Consider the following 22782-nt stretch of genomic DNA (forward strand, 5'->3'; position numbering starts at 1 on the left):
TCTCCAAAGATGAGGTCTGCAATGCCACCCTAGCTGGCCTCCTGGGCTCCTCTTAGGTCAGAACCAATAAGGAATCTCGGCTTTTACACGTGGCTTTGGCACAGACAATGTCAGGGTGTGTAGTTACAGTTCTTGCTCTCCAGAAAGTTCTAGACATGTTGATCTCCCCCTCCAGCTGGGCCCTGACGTCCAACAGCACCTGGTACTCCTGGTTCTACCCCTCTAGGTCAGCCTGGACCCCTGCCAGCTGCTCCTACACCTTTTCTATCATGCCCTGCATCTGGGCCAGCAGGTGCCATAGCAGGCCTCAGAGTCACACAGGGAGCTCTGCAGATTGTCTTTCTGTAATATCAAAGAAAGGGAGCAGTAGGCTTTAAAAATCATGGATTCCTGCCCTAAGCCCTATTGTGAGTAAGACCATGACACTCCAAGATATTGCCAGGCTCGGAGAAGATGCAACCCCATTAGCAGTCTTCAGTTTAAAGAACTAACAATGTGTTACTGCTCTTCAACATAGACTTGAAGGTAAGTCTGCAGAGCCTCCCTCATTTGGTTAGCCTTCATTGGTTCAGCATCTGTACCTATAAGAAAGTTCTTCCAAAGGAGAACAAGTCATGGTTTAAGCTGTGTCCCTGGTCTGTGTGTATAAATGAGCCATGTATTGAATGCAGAACTGTCTGTGGGAAGTGGAAGTCAAGCTGAGTTTTCCACGCATGCAAAGGAAACCCACCAGCTTGTGCTGGGTCTGCAGCTCGACCTCCAGGGCGTTCACCACACGTCCCAGCTCTAGGATCTCCAGCTGGCAGCCCCGCAGCTCCTCGGAGCAGGACATAAACTGCAGGCTGATGCCTTCAGACTGAAGCACAAGTGCATGTAAAGACAAGACCACCTCCCTGGCCCAGATGAAAGCCGGGGCTCTCTGCTGCCCTGCAGCACCATCCTCATCTGGGCCTAGAACCCCTGCTCCACATCCTGGCGGCTGGTCTCCACCATGCCCTCATATAGGCACCGCAGCTCCCCCAACACCCTGCTCAGGTCCACAGTGGGCTCGGTGTCCAGCTCAATCCAGAGCTTGTCTCCCAGCCGACACCTCAGGGTGTGGACTTCCTGTGTGCATAGATGGAGGATGGCCCTCTCATGGAACCCCCATTTCCCTCCACTCAGAGCCTCAGCTCCCATTCTCCATCCTCCCCAGCCATTCCCCTGTGCCCGTCTGAGGACGAGGCACTGGCAGAAGCATCCAGCAGCTTCCAGGTGCTGTGAGTGAAGGGCCCCCTCCTCACTGAAAGCTGGAGCTCATGGTCCCGGCTTGTGAGGCTCCATCACGAGGATGGGGCCTGCCGGAGGGAGCCTCGTTTCTTCCGCAAAGTGACCTCAATGTGTCACTGAAGGGGCCAGACACCTGCTCGTGGTTCTTCTGGAGACAGAGCAGCTCCTTCTTCAGGGGCTCCAGGTGGGCCTCCAAGTCACACTTGGTCAGCGTGAGATCTCCCAAGCCCCGTGCAGGCCGCAGATGGCAGCCTCTGCCCGCTGACGGAGTGAGTGCTCCCTCTCGTACCTTGAACAGGACAGAACAGAGGGTTGCCGAGTTAGGACAAATGAGCAGGAAAGGTACCAGGACATAACTTACAGCTGTTATCCCACTGGCCTTCCCTTTGACAGGCTAATTTTGAGTTGGCTTTTCCTATGTAGTGCACTCATAGCCCAGAAAGCAACAGGATTTTCCCCACTGGTTCAACACAAGCACCTATGACTAACCAGGCCAAGTGGATGGTGCTGACGATACCGTGATGGACAAGCCAGCCAGCACCTGCTCTCATGGTCTCATGGCCCAAAAGAGTGCAGCGGAGTAACAGAGCCATTGCAATCCAGTGGGATCCCTGCAGACCCTCCTCTGTCACCCTATGGAAATGGACCCTGGATTCTCTCTCAGATTAGAGGCCAAACTGCCAAAATGGGCAAATCAAGCAGCTTTCTTTAGCTCTAGAAGAGTGAGGCTTCCTTAGTGCCCTGAAGAAAGATGATAAAACCCAATACCCCTCTCTGTTCCCAGGTCAGACCCTTCCCAAATGGTATAAACTCTTTGGCCTCTGCGTGTCCCACTTGTGGGCAGTGGAGCATGATTTCTGTTGTGAATTATTAGCACTCGGGAGTTAGTGGAGCTGCTGTGAGGAAGCATATCCTTATTGGGGCAGCAGAGCTTAGTAGGAAATGCCCTTAAGGTAGGAAACCTGGGGCCAAGGCCCATTCTACCACTCAGTAGCCACATGGCTTCTGGCAAGCAGCTTAAGAACTCTGAACCCAGTGTCCCCCGGGGCCTTCACTGCCTGGCCTGCCTCAGAAGAGAGTTCCTGGAATGGAATCAAATGGGATAATTAATGTGTTCTAAAGTGTGTTATAAACTTTAAAAGCTAAACAATTGGAGGGGGCTTGCATTTTCCAGATCTTGAGCTTAATGCTCTTTGTTTTCTCCTGCCATAACCGGAAGCTGACTTTCCTCAAATCAGAAAATAAATATCCAGGATCCTTTGATGAAAAAAAGCAATGGAAAAGAGATTAAATCTTCCTTCATAAATATTAGTGAAAAACACAAAGCTGGAGCAATGAAAGAGAAACAAAATTCCAAACTGATCTTGGTGTTCAGACACTAAATAACACAATTTTAAATGACCCACAGGTCAAAGAAGAAGTCAAGTGAAAAATTTAAAAGGTATTTAGGACTGAAATAAAATGAAAAAAAAAAGATAACATATCAAATCAGTTTTGGCAATTAAGACTTTCCCTGTGCAGATGTGAAACAGATAAGCAGCTTTGGAAGTGAAAAACAAACTCATGAACGAAACTGGGTAATTTGTGATTCCCAAGAAATGAAATTCTGTTTCTGAGTATTGGAAGCTAATTAAGGCAGGCAGTGATTAATAATATGGCATCTGTTCTCAGGTACCATCCCTCCTTTCTGGGCATCTACCCTTCCTAGATACTGACCCTTTCACCAGACTGAGTCTCTCTTCACCTTGTTTACAGAAGATACACACTCAAGAACTTTCATCTTTCTTCTTTAGAAATGTTCTTGCATCTCTTTGAAATGTACCCACCTTGATTGTCCATTTTTGGGGAGAATCTAGAACAAAATTTAAGTTTCCTTAATCTTCAGACACATTCAGAGCATTCAAACAAGCCAGTGGCCCATTGTTCAATAAACCCTAGAAATGGGCAGCTAGCCAGCTTCCAGGCAATGCTAACAGCAACGCTACTTTGACCTCATACCAAAGATAAATGGAGGAGGGCTCTTGGGGCAGCAGTGCTTGTTTAGCTGGTCCTAAAACATAGACTTGCCAAGCTGAAAGAGATCTCAAAGTTCTCCAATCTAGGACCCTTTGGCACTGGATCCACTCTCTGATAACTCCCCTCCAGGTGGTTGTCCAGCCCACCATCTTCCAGGATGACCCATCCCATCATTGGCCAACTCAGTCTCTGTGGTCCACAGTTCCCCTGACCCTGGGCAAGAACCGAGGATCCAGAGATAAATAACAGGAAGCTTCTGCCTTAGGAGCTTCCAATATAGGAGAGTGTTATTACAAAAGCCAAAATCTATCTCCCTATTTAATTTTTCTTTCATTCATTCATTCAACAAATATTTACTGCAAACCTAATCTGTGACAGGCAGACACTGGTACTGAATACCGGTGATATGTTAGCAAATAAGTCAGAGAGTTTGTCATGTACTTAATTTATTTCCTAATTCTACCCATGGGGTCCCATGGAGGATAAATCCAGTCATTCTGTTTCTATCCACAGCTCTTTGTGGATAGAAGTGAGATTTCTCATTCCTAGTTCTTTCAACTAGTCTTCGTTTAGCACGTTACTAAGTCCCCTTCCCCATCCTGGGCATATTCCTCTGACTAGTCACCATTTAGTTCTAATAATATGGCCTGTGCATAAATTCAAACTTATTCTATATCCAAATATGCCTGGTTCCCTGGAAAGCCAATTGAATAGTATAAACTCTATAGGCTTTGGATATTCAGGGAGGATTCAAACTAAATATGTTAATTAAAGCTTACCTGGAATGTGAGGATTTGTGTTAAAAGCTTACCTGGAATGTGGGGGGTTCATGTTAAAAGTTTACCTGGAACGTGGGGGATATGTGTTAATTCAAGCTTACCTGGAATATAACCTATCTGATACTCAGATAAAACACTTGAAGAAACTAAGAAAAAGTCCTTTTGCATATATAAACACTGTTTGACTCCCCACTCGTACATCTTCTGTATAAAGAGACTCAAAAATCCAATTTGAGGCTCAGTTTTTATTAGGACAGGAGTCTGCCAAGTCAAGCCAGTCATAATAAATCTTCCTTCTCAAAATTCTTGCATCCTGGACTTCTATACCACTTATATATACCCGACTTCTCTCGGCTACAATATCTCTGGGGGTTTGTCCAGATATGCTGAGAAAGCCAGAGGCAGCAAAGGTTGATTGCCCCTCCCGACATCTCCGAGGAGGCTGGAAGGACATGGGCAAACCTCAGCTCTGAGCACCCCTGGACTCCCCTTTAGTCCAGAAAGAGGCTGTGGACTCTGCCAGAGCCCTCCCAGAGAAACCAGAGGCACCAGAGGGTTCAAGTGATCCTGAGAACGAAGCAAGGAGCTCTGCATACCAGACAGGTAAGATCCCCACGGGCATAGAGTGGGAAAAGCCTAATTCTGAAAAAAATTAGGAGGGGAGCCTGATCAGCTCTCAGAATAAGGCCCAGTACTCTGGAGGAAAAGGGAGGAACCGTCTTCTCCAGGTCCGAGAAAGGAAAAGGGGTGGTTGTGTGCGTGAAATTGTGGAGACTGAGTGAGACGCAGAAACACACTTCTGTGGGGCAAGTGTGGAGTCCTGATCCATGGTTCTGTGGAGACCTCATCTGGTCCACAGGGTGGAAACATGGGAAACACACAAAGTAGAACCCCATTAGCTTGTATGCTGAAAAACTTTCCCTGAGCATTCCATGGAGATGTATATGGCATAAAGTTCCAGCCAGGAAAGCTTAGAATGCTTTGTGAATTTGAATGCCTGACTTTCAGCATGGGCTGGTCCCAGGAGGGTACCTTTGACCCCCAGATCATTCACAAAGTCCATGATATAGTAACCGGAAAACCAGAGCACCCTGACCAGTTCCCCTACATCAATGCCTGGCATCACTGCTACCCATGGAGCTGGGAATTCCAACCCATAACTGCCTGGAAACATTGCAAGAAGTATATTCCAGTCAGCCGACCTCCAAGATCAGCCACTACCAAATCCCAACATGGAGTTCTTCACAGATGGGAGTAGCTTTATTCAGGGCAGTGACCAGTGAGCGGGATACACTGTAGTAACCTCCGAAAGCACAGTAGAGGCCCAGCGCCTCCTGGATAACACATCAGCACAAAAAGCCTAACTCATTGCCCTCACCCAAGCCCTACAACTTGCAGCTGGGGTCTAGGTTAACATCTACACAAACTCCAAATACACCTTCCTTACCCTGTACACACATAGAGCCTTATACAAACAAAAGGGACTCATTAACTCAGGAGGAAAGAGCATTAAATATGGCACACAGATTCTGGAACTACTAGAAGCAGTTTGGGAGCCTATCAAAGTGACCGTGACTCCAGACAAGCCACAGCCCCATCACTCAAGGAAATCGGAGGGCAGATGCTCCAGCAAAAAGAGCAGCACAGGAAAGATCCTTATCTGAAAACCTGGCCACTGCCCTCTTTCCTCAACCTCTTAATTATCAGAACCTCCAGTATACACTGCCTGCTCTCATCCCACAGCCTCTGAATCACCGGGAACCACAATATACTCAAGCCGAGAAAGAGTAGATACTCTCCGAGAGTGGGGCACAGGGAGCAAACAGGTGGTGGACATTGCCCGATCACAGAATAGTCATGCCTTGACTATTATCCACAACTGTAGTCCAAGACTACCATGAAAACACACACTTGGGAAAAACCCATCTTAAAGAAGTGTTAGAAAGATTCTTCGACATCCAAAGTCTAGCCGCTATCACCCATGCCATATGCCAGCGGTACGTGATATGTGCAAAGAATAACCTTCACCAGGGACCCACGGGAGCCCCAGGAGTCCAAGGACTCAGCAGTATGCCTCTTGAAGATCTAGTAGTTGACTTCACTGAATGCCACTATCCGGAAACTATAAATATCTCCTAGTCCTCATTTGCACCTTTTCTGGCTGGGTGGAAGCCTTCCCCACTCGAACAGAAAAAGCTGAAGAAGTGGCCAAAGTTCTCCTCAGGGAAATCATTCCTCGATATGGGCTACCCCTCTCAATTGGCTCTGACAATGGACCTGCCTTCATCTCCGAAGTCACTCAAAAGATTGCCAAAGCACTGCGCATCCGATGGAAACTGCACACCGCTTACTGTCCTCAAAGTTCAGGGAAAGTAGAGCGAATGAACCATACAATAAAGACATATTGCCAACATTATTCTCAAGCATTCTGTCAATTGGCATTTACATAACTAATTTGCCAAGAAACTGGGCTAACGTGAGTGCAAGTACTCCCAAGTGCTCTACTCCAAGTTTGGGCCAGCCCAAGCAGAAAGCTAAGCCTAACCCCTTATGAAATCCTCTTTGGGAGGCCTCCCCCTTAATCTGAAATATAGAAGGGAATCTCAGAGAAAGAGGAAACTTATCAATAGCTCATTAAATGATCAGCTTAAGGAAAACCCTACAAAACCTGCATCACTGGGTCCAAGGAAGGATCCCCATTAGCTTAAGCAGCTCCACACACCCATACAAGCCGGGAAATGCAGTCTGGGTCAAAGACTGGAAATCAGCTCCACTAACCCCTCGATGGCGAGGACCCTATTTGTCATTTTATCCACCCCCACTGCAGTTAAAGTAGCTGAAATCACCCCATGGATACACCATAGCCGTGTCAAGCAAGCTGCCCCAGGGTCCTGGACCTGTATTCCAGATACCCACAACTCAACCAGACTCATCTTGTGAAAAACAAAGCATCACGCCCTGCTCCAGTCACACCCCAGAAGCTGACTGGTCCACACATGGCCCAAGATTGAGGGTTGGAACACCAAGCCCTGCTCCAGTCACACCCCAGAAGCTGACTGGTCCACGCACAGCTGGAGGTTGAGGACGGAACGCTGAGTTCTGCTCCAGTCACATCCCAGAAGCTGATTGGTCTATGCATAGCCAAAGAATAGAAATCCGGTTTAATCCCAGTTACAATGCCCCTTCAGTTATTTTCCCTACTCCTAGCCCTAATCCTCCTCTGGTCCCAGATTGGCACCACAGAGAGTAAACCATGTGTCCAAGAAGTGCAAACGGGGCCCATGTCAATACCACATTAATATATCATAGCCATTACAACTGCAAGGGCTATATAACCACCTGCCAGTTTCAGGGACTCTCCTTTAGTGTCTGTAACCTATCCAGCCAAATAACCTGCTATGACCCCAAGCCCCCAACAGTCTCCCATAAATGGGAAAGAGAGTGTTTAATCAAAATGGGGAGCTACTTAACTCCACCCCCGTCACTAGCTGGAACCAATGAGTGTCCCTCCTATTTGACGCATGTAAAGTTATAAACTCTGGGATACAATGGAACACCAAATGTGGAGGGCTCAGCTGGGAGCAGAATTATACTCATAACAATAAGTATATGTGTGCTCCAGAAATGAAAAGTGTAGCCCAAGGGAGGGCTTCTAGTGCAAACTACCGCCTGTACTAGTCCTATGTCACCTGGGCCACCTGGAGCACAGATACAACTAAACAAACTGCCGTCCTCACCAAAGGTATGGCCCCAGCTAACTGTCCACATGGTCAGTGTAACCCCTTAGAGCTCACCATCCTTAACCTTGATCCTGGCAGACTCAGGAAGTATAAATGGGCCTCTACATTGACACTAGAGGAATAGACCCAGCAGCCTACATCTGGGTTGGGTATTGGGAACACACACTCACAAGTAAAGCCCACTCTGTGTTTCACTCCTTCTATGAAGAAATGGAAAAGCCCTTTTTCCCATTCCACGAGCAGCAAAAGAAAACTTCTTCATAAACCTAGTTGAAGTAGTAGGGGCATCCTTAAATGTCTCCTCATGCTATGTATGTGGAGGTACTAATATGGGAGACCAATGGCCCTGGGAAACTAGAGAATACAATTACAGTCAACCATGTAACTAAACTGGCCTCCCAGCTGTCCTCCAAGATAGTATGTGGCCCTTGCAAACTTCTGTCATAGGAAAATATTGTGCTTCAAGGGCCTGCCTCTATATCTGTTGGAAACCTAACATGTACGGGGGGGGGGGGTGCCGAAATTTCCAAAATTATACCACCAATACAACAGAACCTTGGGGAACATGGAATGAATTTGACCTCACTCTCATAAATTGTACTTTCCCCAAATTAATCACAGTGTGGAACTCCACTGCAGAGGGCCCCTTTACTGCCCCAAATGGTCTGTTTTGGATTTGTAGAAAAGTTGCATTCCAAGAACTTCCCCAAAACTGGTGTGGCACTTGCATGCTCGGTACAATAAAACCCTCCTTCTTCCTCATTCCCTTAGCAGAAGGAAAAGAGCTAAACCAGCCAGTATATCAAAATATAACAGAAAAAAGGGCTGTCATTACCTGGGGAGGTGAAGAATGGCCCCCTGAGTGTATAATCCAGTCCTATGGGCCAGGAACTTGGGCAAAGGATGGTGTGTGGGGTTACCAAACCCCTATCTATATGCTAAACCAAATCATCTGCTTACAAGCCATAGTAGAAATAATAACTAATCAAGGGAAGCGGACTTCGCCCAATGGATAGGGCATCCACCTACCACATGGGAGATCCACGGTTCAAACCCCAGGCCTCCTTGACCCATGTGGAGCAGGCCCGTGCAGAGTGCTGATGCGAGCAAGGAGTGCCCTGCCACGCAGGGGTGCCCCCACTTAGGGGAGCTCCATGCACAAGAAGTGTGCCCCATAAGGAGAGCTGCCCAGCGTAAAAGAAAGTGCAGCCTGCCTAAGAATGGCACCGCACACACGGAGAGGTGACACAACAAGATGATGCAACAAAAAGAAACACAGATTCCTGGTGCAGCTGATAATGTTAGAAGCAGTCACAGAAGAACACACAGCAAAGGGACACAGAGAGCAGACACCAGGGGAGGGGGAAGGAAATAATTTTAAAAAATAAATTAATATAAATAATGAAACTGCCCATGCTCTAAACTTACTACCCAACAGCACACTAAATTCAGAAATGCTAGCTGTCAAAACCATCTCACCCTAGACTATCTCCTAGCAGCTGAAGGGGGAGTTTGCAGAAAATTCAATCTCCCTAACTGCTGCCTTGAACTAGACAGCACTGGAAAAGCTATCAATGAAATTACAAGCAAAATGGTAAAAATTGCTCATGTTGCAGTGCAGACGTGGAATGGTTGGAATTTAAGTAATCCCTTTAGAAGCTGGCAGTCAATAGCAAACAATTTCAAGCTTCTACTGGGAATAATTGCCTTCCTTATAGGAGGATGCACCATACTTCCTTGCCTCCTCCCTTTCATCGTAAACAAAATATGCAACCTAATAAATGGTATAGTAAAAACGCAGACAGCTGTCCATCTCATGGCTCTATATACATACCAGTCAGTCCAGAGAGACTCTGACAATAGTGATGCCAAAGCTTAATAACCTTAAGTAAGCATCAAAGGGGGGAAGTAATATGGCCTGTGCATAAATTCAGACTTATTCTATATCCAAGTATGCCTAGTTCCCTGGAAAGCCAACTGAAAAGTATAAACTCTATACACTTTGGATATTCATGGAGGATGCAAACTAAGTGTGTTAATTAAAGCTTACCTGGAATGTGGGGGATATGTGTTAATTCAAGCTTACCTGGAGGATATAACCTATCTGATACTCAGATAAAACACTTGAGGAAACTTAACAAAAAAGTCCTTTTGCATATAAGCACTGTTTTTTTTTAAAGATTTATTTATTTATTTATTTCCCCTCCCCCCCCCCCACCCTGGTTGTCTGCTCTCTGTGTCTATTTGTTGCATCTTCTTTGTCCACTTCTGTTGTTATCAGCAGCACGGGAATCTGTGTTTCTTTTGGTTGCGTCATCTTGTTGTGTCAGCTCTCCATGTGTGTGGCACCATTCCTGGTCAGGCTGTACTTTCTTTCGTGCTGGGCGGCTCTCCTTACGGGGCGCACTCCTTGCACTTGGGGCTCCCCTACGCAGGGGACACCCCTGCATGGCACGGCACTCCTTGCACACATAAGCACTGCACATGGGCCAGCTCCACACGGGTCAAGGAGGCCTGGGGTTTGAACCGCGGACCTCCCATGTGGTAGACAGACATCCTCTGTATCAAAGGGACCCAAAAGTTCTATTCAGGGCTCGGTTTTTATTAGGACAGAAATCCACTGAGTCTAGCCGATCATAATAAATCTTCCTTCTCAGAATTCTCACATCCTGGCCTTCAATACCACATATACCCAACTTCTCTCTGCTACAACACTAACACTCTGAAACAGGGACACTAGATAGAATTCCTGTTGAGTTTGGATTAAGAGGCTACCAGCAGCTGGCCCAGCAAATTCTTGCCCAAGACTGCTGTGTGAATTATGGTGCCTCCAGCTGCTCAGCCATCATAACTACTGCTGCTGTTGTAGAATTTGAGAGAGGTTCAATTATTTGTGTATAGAAAGGCCAGGACTCAGGAATAATTTTGAGAAGAAAAAAATGGTTTACTGATGGCTGGCTGGACTCGGGAGCTTTCTGTTTCAAACCCGAGCCCCAAACAAGATTTTTGAGTCCCTTTTATACAAAGAGGAAAGGCCAAATGGTTCTTTTGTTTCATTTCTCGATAGGCTTGAATTAGCATATATCTTCTACATCCTAGGTAAGCTTTTAGCATGGACTTTATACCTTCTAGATAAGCTTTTAGCACATTTGGTTTGCATTTCCCCTGAATATTTAAAGTTTATAGAGTTTGCATTGTTAAACTGTTTACTGGGACTGGAGTCGTTGCCATGGTCACCAAGGGCAAGACTGCAGCCTTTCACCATTCCACACCCACAAATCAGGACAGACAGTTTAGGTTATCTCTGAAGAGACAAAGGGCCTCCCACCCATAACCCACATCATTTCCCTCCTTATGCCAAAGTTTAACTTGCTAAGCTTTGGCATAATTATTGTTGGAGCTATGAGGTGGATGGCTGTTTGTTGTTTTGATTGATTACTTATCAATTTTCAGTGTAGCATCCAGGAGCCTGTTCTTAGAAGTTTAGAAGTTTTCACTCTGGACAGCAGAATCCTGGGGAAGGGGCCCCTACAGCTGTGACCAGCACAAGTACAATCAGTGACACCCATCAGGACATTTCCTATAACAACGCTATGTGCAGATGTGGGGGATATTTGCCAAGGCCAGTCTCATCACCATCACTGACCTTGTCCCAGTGACCTACTCCAATGATCAAATATTCCCTGAGCTCCTGCTACAGCAAAGCCCTTCTCAAGGCAGCAAGGGTCACACAGAGAAGAACAAAGGAATCGCTGCCTCTCAAAAAGCTCAGAGCGTAAATCGCATGGAACTCAGAGGAGAGAGATGTTTCTGGGCATCGAAGATACTTTATCTGGAACTTCAAAGATAGATAAGACTTGGCTAAGTAGGGAAGAGGGTTTTCTTAAAAACAAGATGAGCAGGGGCAAATGCTCAGAAATCAAAACATGCAGGGTGAGTTTAGGAGAAGCAAGGCTGTCACCTCAGGGAAGCAAGTTGCCAGTGTGCAGCCAACAGAGTCCCATCCCTGATGGTGGCCCCCTGAAAGAAACACATGTGAATGTCACAAAAATACAGATCTATAGAGCCATAATAGCATTGTTTAAAGCCTGTGAAGCTGAACCTGAAATGTATGCTAATTTCAGCTGAAAGCATGGTCTCCTTGTATTTTCTTGTCATCTACCTGTATGGTTCTCAAATTTTGTCCTGCTCAAAAGAACCTGGAGGACTTGCAAAAAACACTCGACCCCACCCCAGAGTTTCTGATTCAAGAGCTCTGGGGTTGAGCGTTGAGAATCTGCATTTCTAATCTGCCGGAGGCTAAGGCTGTGCTGCTGGCCCTGGCCACCCTTTGAGAAGAGAACCACGGCTCTGCAGCAGAAGAGCTTTGCAGGACCTTCCTCTCAGGTAAATGAAGGACAACATTAAAAAAAAAAAAAAAAAACAGAATTTTATAAATCTAAGAGAAGCAAAGGTTTGAATGACCTCATGTAAAATCAGTTAGTGTGCATTTTCCTCGCTATGTTAAGCAAATTCTGTTTGTTTTCCCAGTTCACTCTTTTTCACTAAGATTGCTTTATGAGAACATCTAAGTTGGAAGAAGGGAGGAGTGAATAGGGGTAAATCCATACTGTGTTTGTTAAGCCTGTGGTTAAGAGGGCAGTCATTAATAAAAAACAATGTGAAGGACAGAGAAAGGTCAAGTGAAGTTAATGTTTAAGAGCCTATTGACAGGGAGTTATACAGAGCATATGTCCAGGGTGCATGGTAATGTTTAGATATACTCATAGTGGAAACAATTAAAAACAACAGCTGGGGGGGTACTGGGTTCCTGGCCGGGGGGGCTCTGTCGTGGTCCCTAGGGGAGCAGCAGCTGTCCCCCAGGTGCAACGGTAAGAACCAGGAAGGAATGAGGGTCCAACAGTGGGCTCCTGATACTAATGACTATGCTTGTGAGCCTATACACCTGCAATAAGAACAAGGCCTAGAGCAGCATTGTGCCTGGGAGTTTCCTCCTGACAGCCTTCATGTTACTCAAATGTGGCCAGTCTCGAAGCCAAACTCAGCATGTAGATGCAGTGCATTCCCCCCAGCGTGGGACATGACACCCAGGGATGAGCCTCCCTGGCACTGAGGGATCATTACCAAATACCAGCTGAAGATGCAACTAGAAAATGACCTTGAATTAAAGGTTCAATGCAGGGAAACGGACTTTGGCCCAGTGGTTAGGGCGTCCGTCTACCATATGGGAGGTCCGCGGTTCAAACCCCAGGCCTCCTTGACCCGTGTGGAGCTGGCCATGCGCAGCGCTGATGCGCGCAAGGAGTGCCATGCCACGCAAGGGTGTCCCCCGCTTGGGGGAGCCCCACATGCAAGGAGTGCGCCCGTGAGGAAAGCCGCCCAGCGTGAAAAGAAAGAGCAGCCTGCCCAGGAATGGCGCTGCCCACACTTCCCGTGCCGCTAACGACAACAGAAGCGGACAAAGAAACAAGACGCAGCAAATAGACACCAAGAACAGACAACCAGGGGAGGGGGGAAATTAAATAAATAAATAAATCTTTAAAAAAATAAAAAATAAAGATTCAATGCGGATCAGCAGAATATCCCTGTCTACATATAATAACATGACTTTAAAATGCTGTTTGACCTAATGTAAGGGGGAAATGGAAAAGAGAAATGAGTTTATATGGCTACGAGTCTCTAAAAAAGAGTCTGGAGGTTGTCAGAAGGATTGCCCTTATGCACAACTGAGCAGAGTCTAAGAGACAGATAAAGTAGATACAACCCCAGGTATTGGTTCTTTTGAGGGATAAAGAGACCCAAGGGTTCTATGGTCATGACAGATGGGGTTCACTGCCATGTCAGATGGCCCTTCTTTGGAGCCGGTGTTTCTGCGTGATGGAACTGGACTCAGATGGGATCTCTTTTCACAAGACTTTCATGCTACTTTACTGGAATTATAGTTGGTGTTGGGGTTTAAGATATATTTAGGGGATTTGAATCTCTGGACTGACAATATGATAGCCAGGCCCTGAGCCTCAACAGACTTCAGCTCCTACACTCTGATTTATCGGACTTACCCCACTCAGCTAACATGGAGTTGAAGAAGGTCAACCACCACACCATGGAGCCTAGAGTGCCTACAACTGAAAGCAGGAGGATTGCATCCAGTATCCATGTGGAATCTAAGCCCCCACTTGACATAGATGTGCAATGGACACAACCAATCCAATGTCCACAGAGAAAATGTGGCATTGGTGTAGGAAGGGTGGCCATGGTGGCTGCTGGGTGCGGGGAATGGGAGGAAGAGATGAGATGGGGAGGCGTTTTTGGGACTTGGAGTTGTCCTGGGTGGTGCTTCACGGACAACTACGGGACATTGTAGATCCCCCCAGGGCCCACTGGATGGAACATGGGAGAGTGTGGGCTATGATGTGGACCATTGACTATGGGGTGCAGCGATGCCCAGAGATGTACTTACCAGGTGCAATGGATGTGTCAAGATGACGGGAGAGAGTGTTGCTGTGGGGGGAGTGGGGGGTAGGGGCGGTGGGGTTGAATGGGACTTCATATTTTTTGAATGTAATATTTTTTTAAAAAATGAATTAAATAAAAATTTTTAAAAATTTTAAAAAAAGAGCCTATTGGGTGCTGGGATCTGGCTTGGCATTTAATATATAGTATTTCATTTCATTCTCTCTCTCGTTCTCTTTTTCTCTCACTCTAACACACACACACACACACAACCCTAGATACTCAAAAGCAAACACACACTACTCTAAGACCAAGCCCTGCTGGCAGGAGTGTGCACCCCCCAGCATCGCACCACATGCTTGGCAGTCGTTTCCTTTTACCCTTTGAACTACCCTGCAGAGCAGTTACTGGTCTTCCACCGCAGCAGAATAAGGAAAACAGTTAATGAATTTGCCTGAACACCACAAAGCTGGAAAGCGCAGTCCTTGAAGCCTTAGCCCAGGTCTGCCTGACCCTCAAGCTCAAGTTCTTTATTCTCTACCAGGCAGCCCAGAAATGGCCAGATGGTGGAGGCCAGACTGCGCACCAAGCCAGGGCCCTTCCATGCCAGCCACAGATGTCCATTCAATTCACTCGACAATGGGTACTGAGGTCCCGCTCTGGCCAGCACAATTAAATTAATCCAGTGCCCAATGTGCAGCCTAGGTTGGGAACTCTTCATCTCCATTGTATATGCTCCCAACACATAATATATACTCAAAAAATATTAAATGAAGAGTGTAAGGCAGGATAGACTCAATGCAGAAGAGACTTGGGGCAGGAGGAAGGTCTTACAGTACCCCCCACAGGACGTGATGGAAACCAAAACTAGCCACCAGCAGTGGAAAGGAAGACAGGGATGTCACAAAAGTCTTCTGCCAAAACACCCAGCCGGCCTGGTTGGTTAATGGGCTATGGGAGTCAAAGGAGGCAGAGAAATCAAAGTGGCCCAGAGGTCACTCCTGCGTTCCTGGGACAATGATGTGCCACGAAGGGAAGCTGGGAAGTCAGGAGAAAGAGTTGGCTGGAGGAGGAGAAGCAGAGTTCAAGTCTGGAGATGGTGAGTGTGCCGTGTGGCTGAGTGGGACTGTCCACTAGGGGCCAGAGGTAAAGGACAGGTACCAGGAGAGAGCTGCCCGGATGGTTTGGACCTACTGCAAAACTGCTCAGGCACGGAGATTTATTATACCTGGCAGGCAGGTAAAGCAGGTTGGTTTAGCCCAGAGGCTCATACCAGAATAGGAACAGTGATTCTTAATAGGAGAGTTGCTTCTTGCCCCCACCCCATGCCCACCTCAGCTACCCTCCCACACCTCCACACCCCACCCTCCCCACACCCCCAGAGGAGGTGGTTTGGAATCTCCACAACAGGTGGCAGAGAAGATATTTTTGTTAGAGGGAACGGCATCTGAAAACAAGCATATTCTGTATAATAAATGATCTTTTAGTCATGATATGAGTTTGGTATATGTATTTTTGAAAGTCAAAACAATGTTAAATGAGAAGATGAGGTTTTTTTATTTATAAATTAATACCTTTATTGAGGATAAAAAAGATTGAGAAAGGCTTAATTAAATGAAAAAAGCAAAGTAAGAAAAGGTTCTGTCTGTTACAAGCTGAGCTTCCAAAGATTCTTAGACACTTCCCAACAGAGGGGACAAATCCGATCTCATTCTTAGTCAGGAATGTGAAGGGAGGATGCCAACAGGAGGGGAGGCAGGGCAGGGTACACATTGTCAACCTTAGTTACAACACATCGTGGACTGCACACACACAAAGAAAGATCTAAACAGAAAATTCTCCTGTTCTGGATTTTCTTGGCTTCACCAGTGTAGAGGGAGTGGGAAGCAGAAGTGTGTGTCTGTTCCCAGAGCTCTACCAGCGATGTCAGCGCCCACCCCCAGGTGATAGCAGCAGCCCAACATTACTCCTTTCCACTGTGCTGGTTCTTATGGGATGACACTGAAGTTGAAAAACAGGTGGTGAGTGAAGGGGCCTGAAGAGGCCCTGCTGGTTGTATTATGTGATGCCTGGAAAGAAGAAATATTGCAAATCAGCATATTGATGGTGCAGGGCTGATGAGCTGAAAGCTAATGGGCTTAGCACTGAGCTCAAACTGTATCTGGGGCATTTTCAGGACTTGGAGTTGTCCTGAATGATTAGCAGGGACAGATGCAGGACATTATATATACTGCCATAACCCAGTGAGTGGACTGGGAGAGAGTGTAAACTACAACGTAAACTATAATCCATGCTGTGTAGCAGTGCTCCAAAATGTATTCGTCAAATGCAATGAATGTACCATGCTAATGAAAGAAGTTGTTGATGTGGGGAAAGTGGGGGATATAGGGAGTGGGGTATATGGGAAACTCCTATATTTTTTAAGGTAACATTTTGTGTGATCTATGTATCTTTTAAAAATAAATAAAAAACATAAAATAAAATAAACTATATCTGATCCTAAGCCAAAGGAGCAGAAGTTTCCAGAGGAGAGAGTAAAAAAGAGCTGCCCAGATCAGCCAATATCAGTCCAATCTGTGAGTGCAACATGATACTGGAGGGCAGAGAGAGAAACATAATGTGCAAGGGGAGACTTTGGTGGTAAAAATCAACGTTTAAGAGGAGGGCTGCTTGGGACTTGGTGCCAGAGGGATCCCTGAGCCTCAGGCTGCAACAGCAGACATGAGTAAAACTGCAATGTCCAGGTGCCCCTGCCAGCCTCTAGAGCATGGCGGCTTCCCTGTGTCTGAGTAGTCTTTCCTGCCACCCCTGAGGCCCCGCAGTTGGAGTTTCCTAAGGGTGCGACCTGGCAGGCAAGGTGGACAAGCCAGATCTCACAGCACTGTCATCTGCTGAGGTTATGACCACTCCTCAATATGTGTGACTCTTGTGGTTTACTTGTTAGAAGGAAACACACAAGGACTCCCTAGGCATTCCTGTCCTCTGACAGCCCGAGAAAGTTCTTCTGGTTTCGGTTAAGGTGCTTGGAGCAACAACCTGAGTTCCAGTAACACAAGGAGTGTGGTAAAACTTCCTGTCATCAGCATAAGACTTTATGACCCTGAGCTACTAATGGGTTTTGCTACCACCTGTTTAGCTCCTCCTTCCCTGCAAGGAGGAAAAGACTGTCCCTGCTGGTTCCCAGGGAGTCCCAATAAACCAATCTCTACTGAGCATCTTGTATATACAGATGATCCCTCAACAACTGTAAGAGAGAAATCTATTCTAGTTTTACAAATGAGGAGTAGGTGTCAAGAGAGTGTAGTGACTTGGCGAATATCATTCAGTTGGAATTGAACCTCAGTCTGTCTGACTCCAGAGCACAATCTTTCCACCATGAAGAAGCACCAATTTTGCTTCAGTCTTTGAACCAGGATATATGGGTGAACTGAGATCTGAGTGCTGACATCTCAGTGTTTGCTAAAAGCTAAATTGATTAGAACAACACCTTGAACTATGTCAGAGTCATGTCCAAGAGGCAGCCAGGGATTCAGAGTACTCTGATGCCAACTGCAATCCTCACCACCACTGCTGCCAAGGCAGCAGAGGGTAGCCAAGCATGTGCATCAATATCTAGAGAAAACTGCATGTGAGAAATGGGCCAGGACCAAGACAGCTGTCCCCAGTACCCACTCGGGGCCTCCATGTATAAGAGAGCAGGCAGGAATTCCATGCCTCTGTGAAAAGAGGCCAATCTGAATGAGACAAAAACTTGGCACCATGGCCAAGGCAATTCTCAACATGACCTCTCTTTGACTAGATTGGAATTCTAAGTGTATGATTTTGCTCTTGGACAAAATACTGAGACAGACGTTGCCAAAAGCACAGTAGAGATACGTTGGTTCTGAGTTGTTGTGAAGGAATTCAAACTTGGCAATCAGCATTAACTCCTTTCACGAGGTCTATAGAGATAGGCAAATTGAGTACACATCCAAAGTCAGGAAAGCAACTTCTTCCAGGGGCAATGATCCCAGAGCCCCAGAATGTTCCTGGTAGCAACATGTCAGCTATCATGGCCTATTACTTCCAAGCCAGGACTCTTTTCATACCGCACATACTGCCAAACAACAGAAGGATATTGCTTGATATAGAAAGAAGACTTATTGACTATTTAATACAGGAGCTCGGTTACATTTTAGGAGACTCTGAAGCACTAGAGTAGAATTGAATCCCAGAAGACACACTAGGAAAAACAGTAACTCAAGTGGAAGACAATTATACCATTGCAAGGAGAGGCAGTTTAAGCCACAAACAGGAAGCCACTAGTTGGAAGCATCTTTGATTTGGTGAAACACCTCCAGTGGGTTTGTTTTATCTGGAAGGAAGACTAAGCAAGGTCAGGGTAATCCTGGTCCCCATGCAGCCAGCTGTAACCTACTGCAGTAGGACTTAGAACTTCAGAATCGGCTCCCAGTGCTGAGTCCACAAGCTGAGGGAGGCCCACAGCCACCAGGGACACCATATGGAAGGCGGGCACAGGAGGCAGGTGTAAAGAGGAGATTGCAAAGAGGGAGAGAAGGTGGGAAAAGTCATATATGGGAAGTAAGATCTCTTGATGTATGGAAAAGGGTAATCCCATAAGGCAAAGGACAGATCTGCCACCAACAAATCACACAGCCCAACGAAATCTATGAATAGTCCTACTTCTATGCTCATCAGTGGATTTCCACACTGAACAGTCCCCTTAGGGACCTGGCAAGCAATTATGTACTATTCTACCAACAAAGCACAATCAAGAAAACTTGAGTCACTAAAAGAGAGTGCACAAGGAAGTTCCTTCTTTACGATGAGATCTCCTTCCACAAGCACATCAGTTATCTCTGAAGAGTCATCTGAATTGCCTAGGCCACACTTACTTGCAGTCTTCACTCTCCAGAAGTTTGCAATACTTGGCAATCTCACCCTTCAAGTGGGTCCTAACATCCAGCAGCACCTGGTACTCCTGGTTCTGCCCCTCCAGGTTAGCCCAGATCTCTGCCAGCTGTTCTTCTACAGTTTTGATCACCTGGTTCGACTTGGTGCCATAGCAGGCCTCAGATTCATACCGGCAACTCTGCAGACTATCTTTCTGTAATGGGAAATGATGGGGTGAGTGACCCAGGTGCCCCAAAACTCAGCAATGAAAATCATGGTCAAACATACCAAGCACAGAAAAAATCCAAGAAGTTCTAGACATCCCCAGAGCTCTGGAAAAATCAACATTAATATGATCATAAGTTTACATCAAAAAACCTAACTGAAGGAGCTATCATGTTTATCCCTGTATTCCCAATACCTGACAAAAAGTAGACACCCAGGGAGCAGATGTGGCTCAAGCAGTTGAGTGCCTGCCTTACACATGAGAGGTCCCAGGTTCAGTTCCCAGTGCCTCCTAAAGAAGACAAACAAATAATGAGCAGACAATAAGCAGACATTGAGCAAAAACAATGAGAAGACAATAAGTAAAAGCAAACAGCAGGGAACAGATGTGGCTCAAGTAGTTGAGCACCCACCTCCCACATGGGAGATCCCAGGTTCAGTTCTTGGTGCCTCCTAAAGAAAAAACAAACAGACTATGAGCAGACAACAAGCAAAAAAAAATAAAAAATGAGCAGGCAACAAGTGCAAACAATGAGCAAAAACAACATGCAAAAACAATGAGCAAACAGGCAAGGGAGCCATCTCAGGAGGCGGGAATAGGTAACCAGGAAAACCTTGTTGATTGTGTGCGTGAGCTTCCACACTTTTTTCTAAAAGAACTGAGGTTGATTTTTAACAGGAACTGCTTCTCTGGGTCAAGAGAACTTGGCAACAAGGCATCTCCATCAGGAAGAGAAGGACCAAAATCCTGGGCTCTGACTTACTGTTCAAGAAACTTATCAGGGAGACTTCCAAGAGTTATTATTACCAGGTGATGGCCGATGGCACTGCAGTGTGCTGAAGGAGAAAGGATGCATATCAGGTTGTGCAGGACATCTCAGCTCCAGGATCTCTGATTGGCAGCACTGCAGCTCCTCGGAGCAGGACATGGCCTTCAGACTGAAGCACCCTGGACCAAAAATATGGTCAGCATATTGATCCAGAATGGAAGCCAGTGTTTTCACCTGCTCTTGGAACCACTGCTCCACATCCTGGCATTTGATCTCCACCATGGCCTCGTACTCGTACTGCATGTCCCCTGGCATCCTTGTTCAGGTCCACAGCAGGTTCAGAATCCAGCTCAATCCAGAAAGCTTGACCCATCAGAATGTTGACTTCCTGCAGGGCAGAGGGACTGACACCCAAAGTGAGAAAAGGGCTTTGGACAGAGTAGACAGGGATCCCTTCCTGGCAGGCCCAGAGTCCAATGGGAAGAGCCCATTTGGAAAACTTCCTAAATTCTCAAGTCTGTGGAAAGAAGCAGCTCCCACTCTGCCACATTCCACAGAGCCAGTCTGGACCCTCAGATCCAGATCAGCCCTTTCTCCTGATGCCGTCTGGACCCAGGTTCTAATCTAAAAGCCACTGGGCAGGGGCAGGGGACACCCTTGTCTGCCCTACACTCTCCCCCATGAATCTCGAGCTTCCAGTACCAGATCTGCTCATGGTTGCTCTTGAGGCAGAGCTGCTCCTCCTTCAGGGACTCCAGCTGGGCCTCCAGGTCAGCCTTGGCCAGGCTCAGGTCATCCAGGAGTTTGTGCATCCTGCACATGTCCATCTCCACCAGCTGGTGCAGAGTGAGCTCATTCTTGTTCCTTCACCATGGGAGATACAGAGTCAAAAATAACACTGCCAAGATTCCCCTCAGCTGCCCCAGGTTTTCACCTCCATCATCACCTTGGATCCTCCTTTGGTCAATTGGCCAACAGCCACCGGGCTATTTAACTCATCGTCAGGACAATTATCATTGAATAGTCAAGAAACTGAGACTCAGGAAAAATAAATGGATTGTCCAGGTCATATGCCTGGTAAATAGTATATGCATGGACTCCACCTAAGTGTTTGGACTTAAAACGCAGTATTCATTCTGCCGTAATAGGAGTTAAACAGCCCAGAAAAAGATTGGCTAACACTAAGCCTTCTGGTCCTTCAGTTTGCTGCTTTACCCCTTGGATTAATCATTTTACATTGTTTTCCTGTATCTTCCATTCATTAGTTTGCATTTTCTTGATATCAAGGAGCTCCAGTGACTACTTTTCCTTCTGATGGATCTGGCCAATGGTCAATACATCTGTCTGACCTATGTCAGAGTTTATTCTTGCAATAATCTGTTTTTGCTTCTGGTTACAAAATTTTAAAAACACTTTTCTTCTAGATATAGGGGGAGGGGAAGGACATATGACCTAATGAATTGAGATAATCAACCTCTTATTTGTTTTAATGCTTTTCTTCTCTTCCGTCCTATATAATGATTATGTCTAGTAATATACTAAATTAAAGTTTGGAGATGAAGAGAATAGACACCTATTCACTGATTTGTTCATTTTTCTACTCTACTACCATTTTTGAACACCCGCTATCTGCCAAGTACTGTGCCAGGCACCTTGAAATCAAACAAACAAAAGAGATACTCTGGGCCCCCTCTCCCTTACTTATTTGATTAAAATGTCATCAGCTGCCAGGTTGGCATTGTCCACTTGTATGAACAGCCTGGCATTCTCAGCTTTGCTATAAAGGATCTGAGGAAAAGCAAGGAGATTTCAGGTACCAGAGTATCATACTCTGGTCTCAAGCTCCACAGGTGGTGTCTCCATTCATGTCTCAAAAGAATCCAAGAACCAAAATCTCTTGGAGGGTAAGCAGGTTTTGTTCCTGCCATGCCATTCTCCCTTCCAGCACACCCTAGGCTATTCCAGATCTCACCTTCTGCTGGAATCTCTTGATAGTCTTTAAGTAGGATTATAGTCCAGGCACACCCTGAACTCCCTGTGGCATTTGCTTGACTCTTGAGATCTTAGTCTCCAGCTCCACATTGTCCCACTCCAATTGCTGTACTTTCTCAAAATAATTGGCCAGGTAGTCATTCAGGAACTGCATGGTCTCCTTATCATGGCCAAACAAGTTGCCTTCACCACAGGCCCCACAGCTTCTGATACTGCCCAGAATGTGGCAGGTCCCTGGCAAGGGGAAAGGGGCATGGCAGCTGAGGGTCAGACAGAGGCTGGGTCAGCCCAAGGCAGTTGACCCCACATGGACTTGGTTGGCATGTGCCTAGGTGGCCAAGAGGCACAGGGAGGCAGCCTTGACCTCTGCCCCAGGACGGCCTCTAATATTGATGGAAGAGATGGAGATATTGGTTGCTCCAGGAACCTTGCTACTGCCTAGAGGGTAAGATGAACTGGCATAGGTGTAAGTCATGGTGTAGGCGCTGAGGCTGCACAGAAGTTTCAGATCAGCTGGGAAGGCCAAGCCAGTCTGAAAACCTCCTCCCTCCCACCTCCTTTATATCCCATCCCAGATGGGTGTTGGCTCACTGCTTTGACATCTATTTTCAAACCATCATCCTGTTACTCAGTTATTAAGTTTAC

At 46.4% G+C, this 22782-nt stretch overlaps 1 protein-coding gene across 1 annotated transcript; it reads right to left on the reverse strand.

The window, feature by feature from the left end:
• Positions 1-52: 52 nt before the first annotated feature.
• Positions 53-22612, reverse strand: LOC101446326 (keratin, type I cuticular Ha8). Its single transcript, XM_058285000.1, is given in 8 exon segments — positions 53-291; positions 294-342; positions 731-856; positions 937-1107; positions 1403-1488; positions 20933-21007; positions 21849-21933; positions 22118-22612. Coding segments are annotated over 8 exon segments (1326 nt in total).
• Positions 22613-22782: the final 170 nt, after the last annotated feature.

This window comes from Dasypus novemcinctus, chromosome 21, assembly GCF_030445035.2.
Source record: "Dasypus novemcinctus isolate mDasNov1 chromosome 21, mDasNov1.1.hap2, whole genome shotgun sequence".
NCBI classification, from domain to species: domain Eukaryota; kingdom Metazoa; phylum Chordata; class Mammalia; order Cingulata; family Dasypodidae; genus Dasypus; species Dasypus novemcinctus.